The sequence below is a fragment of the Cervus elaphus genome, chromosome 12 (genome assembly GCF_910594005.1).
Source record: "Cervus elaphus chromosome 12, mCerEla1.1, whole genome shotgun sequence".
In the NCBI taxonomy this organism is placed as follows: Eukaryota; Metazoa; Chordata; class Mammalia; order Artiodactyla; family Cervidae; genus Cervus; species Cervus elaphus.
The window spans coordinates 40,429,096-40,448,699 of NC_057826.1; the positions used below are offsets into that span (position 1 = coordinate 40,429,096).

General features: G+C 38.7%; 2 protein-coding genes across 9 annotated transcripts in view; one reads left to right on the forward strand and one right to left on the reverse strand.

The window, feature by feature from the left end:
- Positions 1-1,035, reverse strand: part of COPS2 (COP9 signalosome subunit 2) — a 28,348-nt gene extending 27,313 nt beyond the window's left edge. For both annotated transcript variants that reach the window (XM_043920924.1, XM_043920923.1), the window contains exon 1: positions 886-1,035. In XM_043920924.1, the coding sequence (XP_043776859.1) occupies positions 886-939 (54 nt within the window). In that variant the 5' untranslated portion in view covers positions 940-1,035. The remainder of the gene's footprint in view (positions 1-885) is intronic.
- A 113-nt stretch (positions 1,036-1,148) lies between these two features.
- GALK2 (galactokinase 2) overlaps positions 1,149-19,604 on the forward strand; it is a 141,068-nt gene continuing 122,612 nt past the window's right edge. For 2 of the 7 annotated variants that reach the window (XM_043920919.1, XM_043920921.1), the window contains exon 1: positions 1,152-1,389. Coding sequence is in view for 4 of the 7 variants with exons in the window: in XM_043920921.1 (XP_043776856.1) it covers positions 1,370-1,389 (20 nt within the window). In the remaining 3 variants the exon portion in view is untranslated. Of the gene's footprint in view, positions 1,390-14,380; positions 14,585-16,571; positions 16,592-19,604 lie in introns of those variants that run through there. The other 5 variants (XM_043920917.1, XM_043920915.1, XM_043920920.1 and 2 more) reach the window with 5 other exon arrangements.

Consider the following 19,604-nt stretch of genomic DNA (forward strand, 5'->3'; position numbering starts at 1 on the left):
TAATCGTTCTTAGTTCCCACACCGACAATGTTTTTGAATATCAACTTGAAATGTTAGTGAATATTTAAAAAACTGTAAGTCTGTTCATAAATTAAACCTTGAATCTTTAAAAATCACCATTCGGTTACATAAATTCGTTTTGTTCTACTCTGTTGATATTTTAAACTCTGAATACTGGGAAATTTCTGAGTCAAGAAAAAAGCCATTGAGTCAATTCTCTCATACCACCCCACCTCCCAAACCCCAAACAAACAAAAAGTAAAACCTCCTCCCCAGCTTTTCTGTTTAAACAAGTAGTTTAACTACTTTTCAAACGCTAGCCTGGCTCTCAATTCTCTATGGCACCTTTACCTTATAACAAAACGGAGCCTGGACAAGACTAATTAAGCTCTGTTTCTAGATTCACAAGTGGCGTCAGGTCTGGGAGCAGGAAGGCCCCCTAGTTTTTGGACCCCTCTTCCAGCATTTCGCACTCTTTCAATTCAAGTATGAAGAAGAGGGGACAGGAAGACTGGGCCCGAAAGGGCAGAGCCGGGGCCTAGACCACTGAACGGTCCCCAAAACGGCTCGCGTGATAGGGAGGAGGCAATGAGAACCTGACGCCGGAGCCCAGGGGTGCCCTTGCAAACTAAAGAAGCGCTCGGATTTGGAGCTCAACGCTCGGGACCCCCTTCACTGCCTCCTTTACCCTTCCTTCCCCCATGCTGGAGAAACAGGGCGCGGGCCCGGTGCGGGAAGAGGGAGGAGGTAAACTCGTCCTGTCACTGCATCGGGAGAGGCTGGAAGGAGCACATGTTCTACGGGGAGAGGCCGCGGCCGCCCCTGCCCCGGCTCCTAAAGCCAGAAACCACCTCCAGCCCCAGAGTTCTGTTCCCTGCGCCTCACCAGGTCGTAGTCCTCCTCATCATCGCACATGAAATCATCCTCCATGTCAGACATCTTGGCTGGGACGGGGGGAGGGGGGAGGAGAAATTGGAGACAACCTCCTCCCACAATCCTCCGCGGCTCAGAGGCGTCACTCCCAGCTTCTCTCCTTCCCGACGCTCTTAGAGGAGCTGAATGTTTCCTCCCGGAACAAATGAGCTCGGTTTTGAGAGGATTCGCTACGACGCTAAAAGCGATTGCACCGTACCCCTCTTCCTGTGAGACGGTTGGTGCCTTAGCAACTAAACCTAGTAACTAGGGAATCTTCAAGTGCTTCGGCTTTCTGTTGAAGGGCCTCGGGAACCTTTCGCTCATAAGGTGCGGTTTCCAGCCTCCTGGGCAAGGCAACAGTCTCCTCCCTTGCCTGGGACTCTGGAACCATTTCAGTCTGGTGAAAGTAAGAGGCAGTTTGGGACTAGAAGGCTTTCGCGGAGAAAAGTCTGACATGCCTATCCTGTGTGACAGGTAGTATTATTTTTGCCATGATTACGGATGTGCATTTAGCCCACACATTTTGGTGGGTGGTCCTGTGATGTTTGGAAACCTTTCAGCAGAACGGTTTACACGTAATGTTTGTTATATTTGTAGTCAGCAAAACGACTCTGTAGATATCCTAAATTAAGTATCAATCTATTGAGGTACTTGAAGTTTTATTCAGTTGTTCAACGAATTGTAAACTAAACTTTATTGCCTATGGGACCAAATTAAGGTAACAGTTAACAACTGTTTTTTAAAAAAACGCATTATTGTTGCACAGCATCATCAGTAGAATTCGAAATAGTAATAAAAATTGAAATGAAGGGAGAAAATACTGCTTTTCAAGCAGCATTTTTCATATAAACTTCTGTCCACTTGAATTCACAAATTTTAAATAGTTAACAGCACAGACATAATTTCAGATGCTTTTTTGCATCTAGTTATGTAACAGCATAGGACAATGTATGCACTATATTGTTGACAAAGATTATTTTAATAGTGACATAATAAGCCCTTCGTTGAATGCAGTGTAATTTACTTAAGCATGCTATCATTGTTATACATTTCGAGTATTACAGTAATAACATTATTTTAAACTATTTTGGAGGGAGTATTTTTGTCACTTAATTTTTTTTCTTAGGAAAAATTCCAAGAAGAGGAATTGCAGGCTGGATTTTTTTTTTTTTTTTCGTTTTGGCAGTTACTCAGTAAGTAACTGCTTTGCTTTTTTTTATTCCCCTGGCTGCCCCAGAATACAGAATCTTAGTTCTCTGACTGTGCTCCCTGAATGGGAAGCATGGAGTTTTAACCACTGGGTCAGTCAGGGAAGTCCCTGGGTATATTAGTAATCATTTGCTTTTGTTTTTATTTTAATAATTCAAAAAATTTTACTGGAGTATAGTTGATTTAAAATGTTGTGTTAGTTTCAGGAGTACAGCAAAGTGAATCAGTTGTACATATACATATATTCATTGTGGTTTTTTTTTACTCTTTTTCCATTTTATATATAGTGGTATGTATATGTCAGCCTCCTAATTTAGTAATCATTTGTATTGCCATCTTTTTGGTCATAGTTCTTAAAAGTCCTATTTGTAGCAGTAATACTGTCTACCTATAGACAAAATTTCCCTTTCCTTCTTTTCCTTCCAATATTTTATAATGAGGAATTTCAAACATACTGAAAAATTTAGAGTTAGTCCAGTGAATGTGTGTATATACCTATCAGCTTTATTTGTATGTAAGTATTCCTAGAATCAGTTGAAAGTATAATAAGATGCACATATCATTACATATCACTCAAATGCAGCTGTGTATTTCCTAAAAATAAGGACATCCTCTTATCACAACATCATTGTTACACGAGGAAAATTAATTATTCCCTCACGTCATCTGATAGCCAGTGCATGTTCAAAATTCCCTTATTACACATAGACTTTTAGAATTGGAAGAGCCTTGTATCACTTCAGTCTCTAAGGCTTCCTAAGCATGGAAATTAATTACAACTTTTCAAATCCTACACCAGAGATTCTAATTCAGTAGGTCTGGAGTAGAACGCAAGAATCTGTTCTTGTAGCCTTAAAATAAAACAATCTCCCTGTAAGTTTTAACTATATATCCTATTTTGTCTAGAATAGCCTAGTCCTATTGTCCCAGAATAAAAATGATCAGCATCCATCACTCTCAAAAGTCTGTACAATAAATCACATGATTACTCTATCTGTAACACATACTTCTTCAGAAGAGAAAAAAGAATCTCAAGGTGATTAAGAACTTTTTTTGCTCAGAGTAATCAGCTACATAGTTTTGCATTTTTAAGTCAGTATAGTAATTCTGAAATGATCTATTAATCATGTGCGTATGAATATGTAATAAAACTGCATGTTTATTTACATTGAATTTATTTATATATTTTGGTGCCTTTTAATATAATTCCTTACTTCTACAATGTGGAAAAATTATTCAAGAAGTTAGTGACTAGGAGCACTAGGAAAAGTGCAGCCACATTTTGAGTGTCATATTCTTGGCCTCCAAATTTCACACACTTAGTCTGGAAATTTGCTGAGAGTAGTTGAAAAGGTTTTCACAGTGTTTAGCTCACTGCTTGGGTACACAATGCAAATGAATATTTGTTGTAGAAATAAACATGTCAATCTTTCTATGCAGGCAATGCCCTTATATATATGTCTACACATCAAAATCTTTTTCTGTCTTCAAAACTTCATTTAAATATCACTTCATTCACATATCCTATCCTAAATACTTTGTACAGTTAAGCTATTCTCTTTTTCTTGACATTAATTTTATTCAGCGGTAAAGTAAAAAGTGGAAGTCACTCAGTCATGTCAACTTCTTTGTGACACCATGGACTGCAGCCTGCCAGGCTCCTCTGTCCATGGAATTATTAAGGCAAAAATACTGGAGTGGGTTGCCATTCCCTTCTCCACGGGACCTTTCCAACCCAGGGATCAAATCCGAGTTTCCTGCATTGCAGGAAGATTCTTTACCAGTTGAGCCACCAGGGAAGCCCCAATAGTAAATCATTAAAAAATTTTTAACAGTTTATTGATCTGATCTGGTGCCTTTATACAAAGTGGTTCCTGTGTTTAAAAAATATTTTTTTAAAAGCTGTTTGAGGTATAATTTATCAGCTTTATTGAGGTACATTAAACTATACACTATGAGCCATAAACTGAAACTTTGAGCCATGCTGTGTAAGGCCACCAAAGACAGATGGGTTATGGTAGAGAGTTTGGACAAAATGTGGTCCACTGGAGAAGGGAATGGCAAACCACATCAGTCTTCTTGCCTTGAGAACCCCATGATCAGTATGAGAAGGCAAAGTGATAGGACACTGAAAGATGAACTCCCCAGGTCAGTATACGCTACTGGAGATCAGTGGAGAAATAACTCCAGAAAGAATGAAGAGATGGAGCCAAAGCCAAAACAACACCCAATTGTGGATGTGACTGGTGATGGAAGCAAGGTCCAATGCTGTGAAGAGCAATATTGCATAGGAACCTGGAATGTTAGGTCAATGAATCAAGGCAAATTGGAAGTGGTCAAACAGGAAAAGGCAAGAGTGAACATTGACACTTTAGGAATCAGCAAACTAAAATGGACTGGAATGGGTAAATTTAATTCAGATGACCATTGTATCTACTACTGTGGGCAGGAATCCCTTCGAAGAAATGGAGGAGCCATCATAGTCAACAAAAGTGTCCAAAATGCAGTACTTGGATGCAATGTCAAAAACAGCAGAATGACCTCTGTTCATTTCAAAGGCAAACCATTTAATATCACGGTAATCCAAGTCTATGCCCCGACCAGTAATGCTGAAGAAGCTGAAGTTGAACTGTTCTGTGAAGACCTACAAGACCTTCTAGAACTAACATCCAAAAAAGATATCCTTTTCATTATGGGGGACTGGAATGCAAAAGTAGGAAGTCAAGAAACACCTGGAGTAACAAGCAAATTTGGCCTTGGTGTACAGAATGAAGCAGGGCAAGGCTAATAGAGTTCTGCCAAGAGAAAGCACTGGTCATAGCAAACACCCTCTTCCAACAACACCGGAGAAGACTCTACACATGGACATCACCAGATGGTCAATACTAAAATCAGATTGATTATATTCTTTGCCGCCAAAGATGGAGAAGCTCTATACAGTCAGCAAAAAATAAGACCAGGATCTGATTGTGGCTCAGATCCTGAAATCCTATTGCCAAGTTCAGACTTAAATTGAAGAAAGTAGGGAAAACCAGTATACCATTCAGGAATGACCTAAATCAAATCCCTTATGATTATACAGTGGAAGTGAGAAACAGATTTAAGGGACTAGATCTGATAGATTAAATCTGATAGAGTGCCTGATGAATTATGGGTGGAGGTTCGTGGCATTGTACAAGAGGCAGGGATCAAGACCATCTCCCAGAAAAAGAAATGTGAAAAAGCAAAATGGCTGTCTGAGGAGGCCTAACAAATAGCTGTGAAAAGAAAAGTGAAAAGCAAAGGAGAAAAGGAAAGATATACCCATTTGAATGCAGAGTTCCAAAGAATAGCAAGGAGGGATAAGAAAGCCTTCCTCAGTGATCAGTGCAAAGAAATAGAGGAAAACAATAGAATGGGAAAGACTAGAGATCTCTTCAAGAAAATTAGAGATACCAAGGGAACATTTCATGCCAAGATGGGCAAAATAAAGGACAGAAATGGTAGAGACCTAACAGAAGCAGAAGATGTTAAGAAGAGGTGGCAAGAATACACAGAAGAACTGTACAAAAGAGATCTTCATGACCGAGATAATCACAATGGTGTGATCACTCACCTAGAGGCAGACATCTTGGAATGTGAAGTCAAGTGGGCCTTAGGAAGTATCACTACGAACTAAGCTAGTGGAGGTGATGGAATTGCAGTTGAGCTATTTCAAATCCTAAAAGGTGATGCTGTGAAAGTGCTGCACTCAACTTGCCAGTAAATTGGGAAAACTCAGCAGTGACCACAGGCCTGGAAAAGGTCAGTTTTCATTCTGATCCCAAAGAAAGGCAATGCCAAAGAATGCTCCAACTACTGCACAGTTGCACTCCTCTCACACACTAGTAAAGTAATGCTTAATATTCTCCAAGCCAGGCCTCAACAGTACGTGAACTGTGAACTTCCAGATGTTCAAGCTGGTTTTAGAAAAGGCAGAGGAACCAGATATCTAATTGCCAACATCCGCTGGATCATTGAAAAGGCAAGAGAGTTCCAGAAAAATATCTATTTCTGCTTTATTGATTATGCCAAAGCCTTTGACTGTGTGGATCACCACAAACAGTGGAAAATTCTGAAAGAGATTGGAATACCAGATTACCTGACCTGCCTCTTGAGAAATCTGTATTCAGGTCAGGAAGCAACAGTTAGAACTGGACATGGAACAACAGACTGGTTCCAAATAGGAAAAGGAGTACATCAAGGCTGTATATTGTCACCCTGCTTATTTAACTTATATGCAGAGTACATCATGAGAAACGCTGGGCTGAATGAAGCACAAGCTGGAATCAAGATTGCCAGGAGAAATATCAATAACCTCAGATATGCAGATGACGCCACCCTTATGGCAGAAAGTGAAGAAGAACTAAAGAGCCTCTTGATGAAAGTGAAAGAGGAGAGTGAAAAAGTTGGCTTAAAACTCAGCATTCAGAAAACTAAGATCATGGCATCTAGTCCCATCACTTCATGGCAAATAGATGGGGAAACAGTGGAAGCAATGACAGACTTTATTTTTGGGGGCTCCAAAATCACTGCTGATGGTGACTGCAGCCATGAAACTAAAAGACGCTTACTCCTTGGAAGAAAAGATGGACAGCAACTAGACCAACTTAGCATATTAAAAAGCAGAGACATTACTTTGTCAACAAAGGTCTGTTTAGTCAAGGCTGTGAGTTTTTCCAGTAGTCATGTATGGATGTGAAAGTTGGACTATAAAGAAAGATAAGTGCTGAAGAATTAATCCTTTTGAACTGTGGTGTTGGAGAAGACTCTTGAGAGTCCCTTGGAGTGCAAGGAGGTCCAACCAGTCCATCCTAAAGGAAATCAATCCTGAATATTCATTGGAAGGACTGATGTTGAATCTGAAACTCCAATACTTTCGTCACCTGATGCGAAGAACTGACTCATTGGAAAAGACCCTGATGCTGGGGAAGATTGGCAGGAGGAGAAGGGGATGACAGAGGACGAGATGCTTGGATGGCATCCCTGACTCAATGGACTTGAGTTTGAGTAAACTCTGGGAGTTGGTGATGGACAGGGAGGCCTGGCGTGCTGCAGTCCATGAGGTCGCAAAGAGTTGGACATGACTGAGTGACTGAACTGAACTGAAACTGTACACAATTAAATGCACAGTTTGATGATTTTGACATGCACATATACTTGTGAAACCATCATTACAACCAAGATAATGAAGATACTATTTATTACTGCAAAAGTTTCCTTATTGCCCCTTGATTATCGATTGTCTCCTCCTCCCTTCCGTTTTTCCATGTAACCACTGATCTACTTTTTGTCACTATAGATTAATAATTTTCTGGAATTTTGTTTAAATGAATCATGTAATATGTATTCTCTTTTGCCTGACTTATTTCACTCATTATAATTATTTTGTGATTCATCCATGTTGTTGCATCTATCAACTGGTTGTTTCTTTCTGTTCCTGAGGTTTCCCTTATATGGATATATCACAGGTTATGTATTCACTTGTGGAATTTTTTTTTTTTTGCCATGCTGTGTGTCATGTTAGATCTTAGATCTCTGACCAGGGATTGAACCTGTGCCCCCTGCAGTGGAAACACAAGAGTCTTAGCCACCGGACCACCAGGAAGTCAGTCCCTATTGATGGATATTTGAGGGTTTTCTTGTCTCAGTTTTTGGCTTATGTAAATAATTAGAGCTATTTGTATACAGAACATTTGTGTCCAAGTTTTTGTGTGGACATGTTTCACTTTTCTTGAGTAATGTTGTAGACAGACTCTTAAGTTACATGTGCTTGTGTAGTCCCTTTCACTTTGAATGCAGGTGGGATCTGTGACTTGCTTTGTACCCCCCCCCCCAGCTTTATTGAGTTATAATTGACAAATAAATGTGACTTGTTCCTAACCATTAAGATAGAGCAAAGGTGATGTACATGATTATGTGTATATGATTACATTACACTAGATTATAAACTCATCTTGTTGAGGAGAGACTGTCTCCTTTGCTGACTTTGAGAAAGCATTGACCATGTTGTAAAAGACCATGTGGCAAGAAGCTGAGGATGGTTACCTGGTCAATGGTCAGCAAGACACTGACTTTTAGTCTGATGATGCACATGGAATTAAAGCTGCTAGCGGGACTTCCCTGGTGGCGCAGTGGATAAGAATCCACCTGCCAGTTCAGGGACACAGGTTCAATCCCTGATCTAGGAGAATCCCATATGCCATGGAGCAACTAGGCCAGTGTTCCATAACAAGACAAGCCACCACCACGAGAGGCAGCCACACCACAACTAGAGAAAGCCTGCACAAAGCAACAACCAACCAGCACAGCCAAAAATAAAATAATGAATAAATAATTTTTTAAAAAAGCATCTAGCAACCATGTGATCTTGGAAATGAAAACTTCCCCAGTTGAGCCTTAGATAAGACTTTGTGAGACCCTAAAGCAGATGACCCAGCTATGTTCTTCCCTGACTTCTGAACCACAGAAACTGTGGATAAGCAGTCTGTATTATTTTGTACTGCTAAGTTTGTGGTAAAATTGTTGTGCAGCCATAGATATGAATGCAGGTACACACCTAGTGGTGGGATGATTGGATTACAAATATGTCTATGTTTAACTTTTTAAGAAACTCTCAAATTGTTTTCACAACTGTTTTTGCCATTTTGATTATCCACCAGCATTGTATAAGATTGTTACTTGTACCACATACTTGTCAACACATAGTGGAGTCAGTGTCTTAATTTTAGCCACTCTGGCAGGAGTATAATTGTGGTTTTGAATTGCATTCCTTAGTGACTAATGTTGAATATCTTTTCGTGTGCTTATTTGCCATCAGTTTTTCTTTGGTGAAGTATTGATATCTCCTCAGTCCTTTTGCCCATTTTTTAAAATGTTTCTTTTGTATTTTATTTTTTTTTATTGGAATATAGTTTTTTGTAATTGATTTACAATTGTCATGTTAGTTCCTGGTGTACAGCAAAGTGAATCAGTTATATATATACATGAATCCACTTTTTTCTTCTTAGATTCTTGTCCCATATAGGCCGTCACAGAGTATTAAGTAGTTTCCTGTGCTACATTCTTACTAGTTATTTATTTTATATATAATAGTGTGTGTATGTCAGTCCTAATCTCTCAGTTTATTCCCCCACGCATTCCCTGGTAACCGTAAGTTTGTTTTCTCCATCTGTGACTCTACTTCTGTTTGGTAAATAAGTTCATTTGTACCTGTTTTTGTCTTGCTTCTATTGAGTTGTAAGTGTTCTTTATGCTTTTTGTTGTATTTAAGGATTATTCGCCACACTCAGGTGTACTAAGATATTCTTTTATGTTTTCTTCTGGAAGTTTTATGTAGTTTAAACTTGTACATTCAGATCTATGACCTAGTTCAAGTTTAATTTTTGTATATACTGTGAAGGAAATGTAGAGGTTTATTTTTTTCTGCATATGGTTATCAAATTATTCCAGCATTATTTGTCCAAAAAAAAATCCTTTATTGAATTGTCTTGGCATTTTATCAAAGGCAATAGACCATTTGATTCCCAACAGAATTTGACCCCTTAAAAGTATGTTTTTGATAATTTAATGTAATCCTATATTATGATTATTTTGTATTTATTCTTTATTAAACTGAAAGCTCCTTGAGGACATAAATATCTTACTTATTTCTGAATTGCCTGACACTCAGCATTCTCAGTGAAAGTATGATGTGTTTAAGTATATTCTAGCATTCATGACTCCTCACTGCTAGATTGAGACATATGGTTACCCCAGACAGGCTCATGATTTGGAGTGCTTCCAGACTAATTGTCTAAAGGATTTTTTTTTTTTTAAACTACATTTACTTAAGCTGAACACTGTATGTTAAAAGGGCAGAAAAGTGGAGGACTCCTTCTGTATTAGTCAAACCTGGACAGGAAACTCATGGTATACTGGAGAGAAGGTGGGGCAGTAACTGAAAAGCGTTTACTGAAAGAAGTATTTACAGAGAGGGGATAAGGCTGAGGGAACCCACAGGATGGTGAAACACACAGGGACTAGCAACTGGCTGGAAATCTCATTTCCTGAAGGCTTAAAGGGGCAGAGGGAAGAAATAGTTTTACCAGAGCCCAGCAGGAGTGGGAGTCCTGGAAGATGGACCCTCCAACAGCAGCTGTGGTTATAGGGAAACACAGCTACTGCCATAACTATGGCAAAGGTGAGATGGAGTAGGTGAATTTATGTGTGTTTGTAGTGGAGAGGGGGAGTGGTAGGTATCTCAATTTCTCTGTTTACTATCTTCTAATATCCTGCTAGTGACCAATCCCAACCAGAAGCCAGAGGTAAAGAAGCCCAGGTACCATCCTTAGAGATCAGCTTCCAGGAGGGTAGAGAAGGGTAAAAATGGATCCAGAAATCGATTGGGGGAGTAAAGAGTATAACATTATGTCATGCAATTCAGCTGTGGTTAAATTATATACTTTACTCAGGGAAGGAACTTTCTCTCCTTCAAAGGCAAATTGCTGACTATCTATTGTTGGAGCATATCTCTTGATTTTACCAACTAACCTAAGTGGCTTTTCAAAATGTTAATTCTGCTGACATTTAACAACCACTGTTTCTTGAGGGGACCTCTGATAAGTACACTTTGCATGATCTCATTAAATTTCCACCTTATAGACATGATAGGAGGGGCTTCCCAGGTGGCTCAGTGGTAAAGAATCTGCCTGCCAATGCAGGAGATGCAGGTTTGATCCCTGGGGTCAGGAAGATCCCCTGCAGGAGGATAATGGCAACCCACTCCAGTAACCTTGCCTGGAAAATCCCATGAACAGAAGAAACTTGCAGGCTACAGTTCAGTCCATAACGTCGAAAAGAGAATGAACAACTAAGCATGCACGCAGGCATGATAGGAGCTTTCTTTTTTTAACAATGGCTTTCGAAAAATGTCTCTTGCTAAATGCAGTTACACAAACTTAGCAATGTTATCTGCCATTTTCGTATCTCTAAAGCCCATTCATTTTTATTCTCACCCAAAATGGTGACCGTACCTCCCTAGTTTTGTGCCATGAACACACTTTTTTTTTTTTTTCCTGGCCATGCCACATGCAGAATCTTTGTTCCCCGACCAGAGATGGAACCCATACACCCTGCAGTCAAAACATGGAGTCTTAAACCACTGCACTGCCAGGGAAGTCCTTGAATGCACTTTTCAGCAAGAGGTATGTGTGGAGGCCAAGTAGGGAGCTGACACAATTATACTATAATTCAAAGATTGTTTTTGTTTCTTTTCTTTACTGAAATCAGCAAGTTCTTTCAGTATGTTTTGCGTTAATCCTTCTGTGATTCCCCTGTCAGCTAAAGCAGCACAATCTTCAACTGACAATTGACAAATAATTTGTGCATGGAATGCTGTAGCTGTATTCCCTTTGCTATTCTCCATACAACCTCCTTTTAATTTTGGGGACTATCAAACTTCTACTTTTTAACAATTGACTTCAGATTTCAGAGATTCCTGTTTATTCCTTTTGACTTCTTTTAAAACAGAGCTTTCCCCTATTTCCTTCAGATTTTTCCTACTTTTCAGAATCTGTACCTACCTCTTCTCTACCCCCAGTCTTTCTTCTCTATCCTTATTCCTATGTTAGTTTATAATTTAGACCTTAAACCTTATTGTAAGTGTGGCCACATGTAAAAGGGCTTTCCAGGTGGCTCAGCAGTAAAGATTCTGCCTGCAGTGCAGGAGTTGCAGGAGAGGCAGGTTCCATCCCTGGGTCGGGAAGATCCCCTGGAGGAGGAAATGGTTGCAACCCACTCCAGTGTTCTTGCTTGAAAAATCCCAAGAACAGAGGAGCCTGACAATCTACAGTCCATGGGGTCACAAAGAGTCAGACATGACTGAAGCAACTTGAGCACACCACGTGCAAAAAATAAAGAGCTGAGAGGTTCATGATTTGTGAAAATAAAAATTCTGTAAAATTTAGACATTAAACATTTATCAGATAGGTCTAATAAGAACCAAAGGAATATCTTAAAATTGAAAAAAGAACAATATTTTTTCACTTCATAAGGTTGTTGGGAAGATTTAAAGAGAATAATAATATGTAAAGTGCTTACTTACGTATCAGGAAGCCTGGCATAAGGAAGATAGTATAAGAAAGTAATGTTAATTTTGGTTTTTGGTTTCTATTTGGAGTTCTTTGGTTGTTTGAAAATAAGTTATTTTAAGAGCAATGTTTTATTAAAATTACAATGTATACACTTTAATTTGGGGACAAAAATTACTAATTGTCTCAGTAATTTTTTAAAGCATACTTCAGTAAGGTCTCAGGGTCTCACCAGAGGTCACACATTCAGAGTAGGCTGGGGTAGGAGTCTGGGACCTGCAAGACTGGTTGATCAAAATCAACCAGTTGTGATTCCAGCCTTTACTCTTTCACTTTGGGGCCATCATTTCAAAAAAGGGAGTTTTACTAGTTGCTCTAAAAGGTGCTTTCTAGTCTGTATCAGTTTTGCTGAGACTGCAATAGAAATGTATTCAAGATTTGCCTAATAATTTGCCATCATGTTTCATTTATCAAAGTTAATATTTGACCATCAAATACACATTTAATAGAAAATATTCTTTTATGAGCCAGAGTATCGATAGTCAATATTTTCTTTCTCTTTCTTTCTTTTTGCCACACTGTGCAACTTGCAGGATCTCAGTTCCTAATCAGAGACTGAATCCTGAACCCAGGCCCCAGTAGTGAAAGCGCTGAGTCCTAACCACAGGACTGTCAGGGATTTCCTTTATGGTGCTTTCACTGCGGGGCCAGGTTTGAGGTTCAATCCTTGATCCAGGAACTAAGATCCTGCAAGTTGTGAGAACAAACAAAGCATATAAAATGAGCTTGTTTGGGGCAATTTTTAAAACAAAGTATTTTCAGAACTTCAAAATTTACTTAATTTTCAATGACCATAGAAAATGTGTTAGAAATATATCTGACATACTTTCCTTTTCCATATTTACTGATGTTCCTAAGAATTTTACATTTTTTCTCAACTTAGGGTCTTTCCACATTCAAACCTATTTACAGAGATGACAGTGATGTTTCCCCTTACTCAAGAGAAAACCATAATAACCATCCTATTGGGATTTATTGGGGTTCAAAAAAAGAGATATAACTGCTTCATTTCAAAGTGATAAGGAGGGACTGAAATAATAGTGAGAGAATAACTCTAAGACCAGACCAACATTTCTATGATGTTTCATTTACAGTAACAACTCAGGGATGTACCAGGGGGGGTGCAGTCCTTTTAGCTAGCTGTTGACACTGTCAATTCATACTTCAGCCTTCATTTCCCTTTTACCCTTCCCTAACACACACATATAGAAGTTCAGGAATGGCAAATTGGTGAATGTGTCTGGGGTATACAGACTACACTAGAGCGTTAATAGACTTGGAGTTTAATTCAAGTTTTGCTACCAATTAACAGTGCAACCTTAAAGGCAAGTCATTTTACCTTTCAGTCATTCATTCAGCTCATCTTATTTGTTGATTGGAAAACCAGTCTCCCAAGTACTGTTCTAGGTGCTGGGAATTCATACTTCCTACCTTCAAGTTGTTTACCTTCTAGTGGTAGTGATGGTGAAAGTGGTGAGACAGACCATAAATATGCAGAACTTGTGAGAACAAGGAAGGAAAGAAAGCAGTAATATGATAAAAGTGATGAGGTGGATGGGGGTGGTGTGCTTCTTGAGATAGAGTATCTGAGATGTCTCTAGGTAACTGAAAAAGCAAGGTGTTGAACTGGAGGCTAAGAGTATCTGGCAGTTGGAAAGATATGTATTTTCTTCTTTTCATTATTACTTATGTTTTGTGAAGGCCCACCAGTGCCTTTATTCTGGAAATAAATGCAAATGTGTTTAAGTCAAGCTCCGTATCAATTTGATAGTCTAATTTTTGAAGTAATCTATTTAAGAAGCAGTAAGTAAATATTTTAGTGTTATTTGGGGGGAGTTGCTGCTGGGCATTAAAGAAAAAAAAAGACCCTCTAACAATAATAATATAAAAAGCAAACTGAGGTGCCAAGTTATATTTCTGTGCTCAGACTTATGCCCAGGATGCAGAAAGAAAACCTCCTTAGCTGTGCTGGGCTCAGGGGCTCCAGTGCGCCCTGGGTCCCCGGGTCCCCGGCGCTCAGAGCAGCAAGGCCGCAATACCTGACAGTTGTCGGGAAGGCTCCGAGCCCCAGAGCCCAGGGAGGAGGAGCCACGGGAGGGGCCGACTGGAAGCAGCCACCTCAGCGAAGAGGCAGGATTTCCGCGGGGTGAATGCCGGTGTCTCCCGGAAGAAAGGGCTCCTGCTGCAGATGTCCCGTGATTACCTCGGAAGTCTTGCTTCGCCGGTTGAAACTGCAGGATAAAGAAGGATTAGCAAAATATGGCTACGGAGGGCCCTGCCGTGCGTCGAGTCCTTGTGGCGGAACATCCCAGGTGGGGGAGAGGAGATGCCCGCGCTTTGGGATCGCTTGGGTTGGATAGATGTAGAGGCTGTCGGGGCTTTCGGCTCTTCCAGGAGCAGACAGAATCCTTGGGATGTTACAAGGTCACTTGGCTGGGATTGCAAGAAGATCGCGCCGCAAAGTCTGTCCAACCTTATTCACTACCAAGGGGTGTGTGTCTTGCTTCATCCATGCAGATCCTTCTTTCCCTTGCAGAAGGGTGGGACGTTTTCTGCTGGGCTTAAGCAGAAAAACCCAAATTAATTTTGAATCTCTTCTCTCTTTGTTTTGCTTGCCAATGCTTTTTAAAGTCCCCCTTTTAAAATATTGAAAGCAATCAAATACAGCCAAAACAAAAACAGGAAAATGACCCCCAAACCAAAAAACCCCCTTGGTCTCTGCATCCTTCTAAACAAATCATGAAACCTATGCACCTTCCCTTAGGGAATTAATCTGCTGCCAGTACCTAGCTACAGAATAATTATCAGCTTAAGTGATACTCTCTGGGGGATATTTTCATTTGAGGTCATCTTGCAAATACTTAATGGAAATACTTGTTTCTGACATAGGACAGAAATCTCATAGAATGAAATCTCCACCTGCTGGGTATTAGCTCTATAGCTTTTCTAAGGTTGGCTTTGCTCCCCTTTTGTTGTTTCTAATTTTTAGTATTTGTTCCCTGTTAATTTTTTCTCTATAATTAAGCCCTAAAGTTTTCCCTACTTCCTGGTTTATGACTGTCATGTGACAGTTAACAATATTACAGCATACTGAAACGTGAAAATGCTTTTTCACCCTTGAAACATCAAAGAGTGGGGCTTTAGTTATGGAAAAGATACATAATTTTTGATTCTGGAGACTAGCACAGCCTTGGATGAGTTACAAGTGTCATATATTATTCTGTGTTTCCATTTTATACCATTTTAGTCATAATGCTTGATATTTCTATAGTTACCCTGTGAGAAGGGGGATGGTAACATGTACTAAAAGTGAAGAACTATTTACTAAATTTCCTTTGAGTTGTTTCTTGCCTTAAAAGACCTTTACAGTATCCATGCATGCATGTGTGCTAAGTTGCTTCAGTCGTGTCTGACTCTGCGACCCCGTGGACTGTACCCTGTCCGGCTCCTTTGTCCATTGGATTCTCCAGGCAAGAATACTGGAGTGGATTGCCATGCCCTCCTCCAGGGGATCTTCCTGACCTAGGGATCCAACCTGCGTCTCTTATGTCTCCTTCATTGGCAGGTGGGCTCTTTACCACTGGTACCACCTGGGAAGCCCAGTTGTTTATGCAGCAGACATTTATTGTTAATATTAGTATTCTGTGCTAGCTATAGAAGAGGTCATACAGTAGTCTGGTAAGGGTGCACTTTGCCATTTTCTTGTTTTTCATTTAATATAATTATTTAACTTCAAGCAATGTTTGAGCCACTTAATCATTTTATCAGGAGTGAGTCCAGTTAAGTCTAGATAGTATATCTACAAACCCACCTAACTGGTTATATGTTGCAATATGCTGAAGGGGAAAAACATGCAGGAGTGCCCCATTATCAGATTGTCCTTTTTTGGAACTTCTGCTCTTTCTTCAGGATACTGTCAACTGGAAAAACAAACAACATGAGAGTTGTGAGTTAAGTTTTATTTGGGGCACAATGAGGACGATAGCCTGGGAGGCAGCATTTCAGAGAACTCTTAGAAACTGCTCTGAAGAGGTAGGGCAGAAGGTCAGTATGTGTGTGCTTTTGGTGAAGTGGACTACTTGCTATCAAGCAAACATTATTTTGCAGAAAGTTGCTGCTAGTCTCATGAAGGTTACTGCTAGTCACAAGGAGCAGATGTCACCATGAAGGATGTTAATGCTTTTCTAAATATGAGGAGATGCAAGAACTGGACTCATAAAATCTTCTTCTGAAAATATATATCTGAAGGCCTGTTCTGCTGGTTTTCCCCAGAGCATCAAGTGCCTCATTCCTGATCTCCACCTTGAACTCCTTTCAGGGTATGTTGAAGGTCAATGGTCACAGCGGCTTGCATTTTAATCCTTATAGAGGTAGATGGCAGGTGTCAATTTTAGTTGGCAATGCCTTTTCAGCTTCACAGGACACATGACCTTCTGAGTAAAGGGACTAGTCAACCACGTCATAGATTTTAGTAAACTTAAGTTCTTTTTTATTCATTTTTAAAAATCAAATAGAAATAGAAACTCTAATTTCTTTGTCTGTGTCCCAATCTTGCTTGCTTTCTGTACTTCAGATCCCACTGTTCTAATTTTTCATTCTTAGCATTTCTTTGCATTTAGAACCACTGTTCTAAATAGATCAGTTTATAGATGTACTATCTAGATTTAACTGAATTCACTCCTGATAAAATGAACTACTGATCTAAGTTTCTGTGCATTCTCTTCTCTTTTCCTTCTCTTTGGGATTAAGTTTTATTAAAACTTTTTTTTTTAGTTTTTTTAAGTTTTCATTTTATTATTTATTTTTATGCTTGCTTCTTAGTTGTGGTACACAGGTTTAGTTGCCCCATAGTATGTGAGATCCCAGTTCCCTCATCAGAGATTGAACCCGCATCCCCAGTATTGGAAGGTGGATTCTTAACCACTAGACCACAAGGGAAGTCCCATGAGATTACATTTTAAATTGTTAGATTATTATTGCTTTTTGGTAACAGCTTTATTGATACATAATTCGCATACTATACAGTTCAATTGTTTAGAATTTACAATTAAATCATTTTTGGTATATTCACAGGATTGTGCAACCATAACCATAATCAAACTTAGAACATTCCCATCCTCACCCCCCACAAAGAACTCTGCATCTGTTAAGCTTTCACTTCCTTGATACCTGCAAGCCCTAAGCAAATTCTAATGTACTCTTTGTAGATTTGCTTATTCTAGACCTTTCAAATAAATGGAATCAGATAATATGTTTTTGTGTATGTGTGTGACTTTCACTTAATACAATGTTTCAAGGTTCAACCATGTAACATATTATCAATATGTCATTCCTTTTTATGATTGAATAATATTCTATTGTATTGACATAAGACATTTTGTTTGTCCATTCATCAATTGATGGCATTTCGGTTGCTTTCACCTTTTGGCTCTATGATTAATGGTACTGTATAAACACGTTCTTAATATGAAAGATTTGAATTTTTTAAAAGTATAGTCAGTAAAGCCTGAAAACCCTACAATTCTTTTTCCCATAATCTGATTCTTATCCTTACTGCCAATTCTTACTTCCCTTCTTAGAAGTTTGGTTTGTTTTGTTTCCTTGTAATATTATTGTATCCTTTTGGTATCATTGTGTCTTTATAATATTATTGTTAACATTTTTATAAAAATTGTATTATATTCATATAAGTAGAATCAAATTTGGTTTTCTGTAATTTACTTTTTTTCCACTTAATATTTCTTAGAGATTCTGATATATCACTCCATAAAGATACATTTTATTTTTAATGACTATTTCATAGTACTAATGTGATTATTTTAACCACTCAATTATTAGAGTATACATTGAAGTTTCCAATTTTTCACTCACAAATATTGCTGCATTGCTGCAATAAAAATCTTTATACGTTTATCCTTAAGCATTTTTTATGTTTCCTTAAGCTCATTCATGAAAATGGAATCTAGGTCAAAGGTAATAAACATTTAAAATTTTGATTGTTTCAAAAAATAAAAATAAAATTTTAATAGTTGCTGCCAAATGGTCCTGCCACCCCCCAAAAAGATGTTATTAGATTGTCTGATTCTAGTTAGTTTTTAGAAACTATGTATGTATGTATGTATGTTTTGAATGAATATTTTTGAATAAACCCATATGATGTTTTATGTGTTAGGTATATTATTCCCAGTTTAGCCTTTTTCCTTTGACTTTATGTTTTTGTTGTGTAGACATTTTATATTTTATGTAGTGTGTTACAGTGTCGAATGGTAGTATCCTTGTCTTTATTTTTGATTTTAATGGGAAAGCTTCTAATATTTTTGTCATCAAATATGTGATGTTTGCTATTTCTGGCAAGTAGCCTTGATTAAATTAAGGACATTTTCTTTTTTTCTAGTATGTCAGGAGCTATTTTCTTTTAAATTTAAACTTTTGTTAAAAACTCGGGAATGTCTATTGAATTATACTGGAGTGGGTAGCCTTTCCCTTCTCCAGGGGATCTTCCCAACCCAGGGATTGAACCCAGGTCTCCCACATTGCAGGTGGATTCTCTACCAGCTGAACCACAAGGGAAGCCCAGTAATACTGGAATGGGTAGCCTATCCCTTCTCCAGGGGGTCTTCCCAACCCAGGAATTGAACCAGGGTCTCCTGCATTGAGGTGGATTCTTTACCAACTGAGCTATCAGGGAAGCCCTATATATACATACATGTATGTATATGTGTGTGTGTGTGTGTGTGTATATATATATATATATATATATATATATCTGCATATTTTGAGAAGATCATGGAGCTATCCCTTCTTCAAGGGATCTTCCCGACCCAGGAATCGAACCGGGGCTTCTTGCATTGCAGGCAGTTTCTTTACCAACTGAGCTATCAGGGAAGCCCTATATATATACATACATATATATCTGCTTATTTTGGGAAGATCATGGAGTTATAGAGTTTTTTTCCCCTTTTTATTATGTTAGAATAGTACATTTCATCAACATAGTTCATATTGCTACTTCATATTCCTGGAATAAGCTCTGGTCACATATATTATTTGGATTAAATTGACCAATATTTTATTTAGATTTTTTTATATCATTTTAACAAGTGAGAGTAGCTTATAGTTTGCTTTGGGGGGCTATTCATGTTGGTGTAAGGGTTATACTATTCACAGAATTGGATGGGAAGGCTTTCCAGCACTTCTATTAGAACCATTTATGAAAAAAAATATTTTTTAAAGGTCTTACAGGACTAACACATAGTCTTTTCTCGGCCTTGTTAAGGGGATTATTTCCAGCTACTTTTTATGTTTCTCTTTTCTGTTTCTCTATTCTGTCAG